Source organism: Crocuta crocuta, unplaced genomic scaffold, assembly GCF_008692635.1.
Source record: "Crocuta crocuta isolate KB4526 unplaced genomic scaffold, BGI_CrCroc_1.0 scaffold156, whole genome shotgun sequence".
Classification (NCBI taxonomy): Eukaryota; Metazoa; Chordata; class Mammalia; order Carnivora; family Hyaenidae; genus Crocuta; species Crocuta crocuta.
The window spans coordinates 15,437-19,339 of NW_027531308.1; the positions used below are offsets into that span (position 1 = coordinate 15,437).

The 3,903-nt window shown below is 37.9% G+C and overlaps 1 protein-coding gene across 1 annotated transcript; it reads left to right on the forward strand.

Annotated features, from left to right (window-relative positions):
* The first annotated feature begins 363 nt into the window (after positions 1–363).
* LOC144237930 (olfactory receptor 4F15-like) lies at positions 364–1,302 on the forward strand. Its single transcript, XM_077771641.1, has one exon. The coding sequence runs from the start codon at positions 364–366 to the stop codon at positions 1,300–1,302; it is 939 nt and encodes a 312-aa protein (XP_077627767.1).
* The last annotated feature ends 2,601 nt before the right edge of the window (positions 1,303–3,903 follow it).

The following is a 3,903-nucleotide window of genomic DNA, read 5'->3' on the forward strand; positions in this document are numbered from 1 at the left end:
GTTTTCCTGAATATATATGGAAAAGACTGAAGGAGACTGAATTATTGCACAATGAGCATGGTAGTAAAGAGGCTCTCTACCAGAAGTGTTATTCTTTGCACCTAATTCCTCCATATTTCCAAAAAATTGTTTCTTCTTCTCTCTAGTCAAACTTATGATTATCTCAATTCTCCTATTCATTTATCTTCCTATCACTTGCCTTCTCTTTATGTTTTCCAGCTTCACATTTTGGCAACTGAAACATATTTTCCACAAGTTCATTGATGAGCAAAAACATATCATTGTTAAATTACCCATATTTCTCAATTCTTCCTTATTTTCTACCTTCAGAATACTTCAGCATCTTCTCTACTGAATGAGCCAATGGATGGAGCAAATGACTCTGTGGTGTCTGAATTTGTATTGGTTGGTCTTTCAAATTCATGGGAGATGCATCTTTTTCTCTTTTGGTTCTTCTCTGTGTTCTACATGGGAATTATCCTGGGAAACCTCTTCATTGTGTTCACAGTTATCATTGACTCTCATTTACACACCCCCATGTACTTCCTATTGGCCAACCTCTCTCTTCTTGATCTAGGTCTGGCCTCTACCACAGTGCCCAAAATGATCTCTGATCTTTTCACTGACTGCAACACCATTTCCTTTCCTAAATGCATGATACAGATATTTTTTATTCATGTCATGGGTGGAGTTGAGATGGTGCTGCTCATAGCCATGGCCTATGACCGGTACACTGCAATCTGTAAACCCCTCCACTACCTGACCATCATGAGCCCCAAAATGTGTGTCTCCTTTGTAGTGGCTGCCTGGATAGTGGGGATAATCCATGCTGTATCTCAGTTTGTTTTTGTCATAAACCTGCCCTTTTGTGGCCCTAATGAAGTAAATAGTTTTTACTGTGATTTTCCTCGGGTCATGAACCTTGCTTGTGTAGACACTTATAAGCTAGAGTTTGTAATCATTGCCAACAGTGGGTTTATATCCATGGCTACCTTCTTCTCTTTAATTATATCCTATATCTTCATTTTGGTCACTGTCTGGAAACGTTCTTCAGGGGACTTGTCCAAAGCATTTGTCACATTGTCAGCTCACATCACTGTGGTGATTTTGTTTTTTATGCCATGCATGTTTCTTTATGTGTGGCCTTTCCCTACATCATCACTGGATAAGTATTTGTTCATAGTCGACTTTGCTATCACCCCCGTCTTGAATCCTGCCATCTATACATTAAGAAACAAAGACATGAGAATGGCCATGAGAAGACTGGGCAAATGGATTGTGCATCCTACTGGGATCTCATAATGAATGGAACAGAACTAGAACATACATGCTGCAGGCTTACCAAGAATACTGCAAGTCATATGACTGTTGTCATTATGATGAAAAGAGCTACTACTTTGGGAGATAACTCAACAGTTCCACCTGTAGAAATTGATTGTTGAGTCAAAGGTGACTTTATTTCGTTAACAACAGACAATAAATGGACTTAATCTACTTCCATCAAGAACAGAGATGAGAATAGAAAACTGAACTGATTTCTAGAAGTAAACTTAACATTCAAATACCATTTTCTGAGTAGTATTTTCTGCCACTTGCTTATTGTATTTATTCTCAATTATCAATAAATACCTCAAAAATGATAAATATATCTCATAATAAATGTATGGATTTAACAGATAAAATGTGACTTTGAGTAAATCAAAATCAATAAGTTATATTTTTAAATTTCTATTTTAATTTTATTTTAACTTAGAATAAGAACAAATCAACTATGTGTTACTTATGTTGAGCCTAGAAGACAAACTTGACTTTGTCAGTTTAAGATGCTAGCGTAGTTTTACATTTCGATTAGAATTGCAGGTAGAGAAATTTTTTAACTCTATCAATACTTTAGTAAATACAAACCAAAGCTTTTTGCACTTTTGTCTGCCTCTACTATTGTAAAAATGAAGTCTTTCTAATATTCAACCACCTGGTTTATTCCCCAGAAAAAAAATACATAGAAATAACAGTTTTTCCAAAGGAGAATAATCACACACGGGTGGGTATTTAAAGGCCCTGGCTTCCTTGAATATGATTTCCTGGTCAGATAAAACATCTCCCAGGAGCGCCTATGTTTGAGTTTGATAGCTTTACATAAATGTCAAGCCAAACACAGTTAAGCATATTCAGTTTAATTAAGAATTACTAACCTTGGAATAAATTTATTAAACTTACACATAATTTTTTCATTCATTTATTTCTACTGCCCTGTGAATAAAATCTGCTCAATTAAGCAAACTAATGCCTATATTTTTTCTCCTGTGTTCTCCAAGAAAACCTTTCCAATAACATCTCTGCTTCCTCCATACAAATTAATTATTAATACTTCTTTTTTTAATATTTTTATTTATTTCTAGGAGAGAGAGAGAGAGACAGCGTGAGCAGGGGAGGGTCAGAGAGAGAGGGAGACACAGACTCTGAAATAGGCTCCAGGCTCTGAGCTGGCAGTCAGCAAAGAGCCCGACGCGGGGCTTGAACCCACGAACCGCGAGATCATGACCCAAGCGAAAGTCGGACGCTTAACCGACTAAGCCACCCAGGCGCCCCATATTAATACTTCTTTTAATGCTCTGGTATTCATTTGAATGGAAATTTCTTCTTTACTTGATCACTGCTAACTACTCCTTCCTTCAAATATTCCACTGGGCTTCAAAGAAACTACAGTCTCCTGCTTTTCCCCCAGCCTTCTGGGACTTCCATCCCAGTATCAGTTTGCTGGGTTTGTTTAATCTGCTCCACCACCAAACTCAGTATTCCTCATAATTACATCTTTGGTCTATAATCACTCCACGTTATATATCTCCAGTAAGCCTCCTTTCCCTTGGCTTTAATTTTACTATATCAGCTAGCGGGTATTCAAAGCTGTGGTATTATTTATTGAGTTCCTACTTCATAAATCTGTCTACTTACCTGATGCTTTGAGGGAATCTCCCACTCAGCAGGTCTCAAAGTGCACTAATCATCTCATTCTTAAACCTGCTCTTTCAGATCCCCAATCACAATAATTGGCACCAGTATTTACCCAGTTTCTCAATGCAAACTCTAGGAGTAATAATGGACTCCTCCCTTCCCTGATCCTCAATATTCAATGAAACTGAAAATCCCATGAATTCCACTTCAAACACCTCTTAAATATGTCCCTTTGTTTTTCTCCAAATATCACCATTCTTGTCCAAGAGTTAATGTCTTTTTTAAATAGAATATTAAGTACCTTATTTTTTTGACATTTTTTTGTTTTAAAAAATTTTTTATGTTTATTTTTTTCTTACAAATAGTTTATTATCAAATTGGTTTCCATATAACACCCAGTGCTCATCCCCACAAGCGCTCTCCTCCATGCCCATCTCCCCCATTACCCCCCACACCCATGAGTCCTCAGTTTGTTTCTCAGCATTCAAGAGTCTCTCATGGTTTGCCTCTCTCCCTTTCCCCCACCATTTCTCCCCTTCTTCTCCATCATGGTCCTCAGTTAAGTTCCTCCTAATCGTCCTATACGTGCAAACATATGATATTTGTCCTTCTCTGCCTGACTTATTTCGCTCAGCATAACACCCTCAAGGTCCATCCATGTTGCTACACATGGCCAGATTTCATTCTTTCTCATTGCCATGTAGTATTCCATGGTATAGTAAAACCACATCTTCTTGATCCATTCGTCCGTTGATGGACACTTAGCTCTTTCCATGTTTTAGCTATTGTTGAGAGTGCTGCTATGAACATTGGGGCACATGTGCTCCTATGCATCAGAATTTCTGTATCCCTTGGGTAAATTCCTAGCAGTGCTATTGCAGGGTCATAGGGGAGTTCTATTGTTAGTTTCCTGAGGAAACTCCACACTGTTTTCCAGAGGGGCTGGAGGGT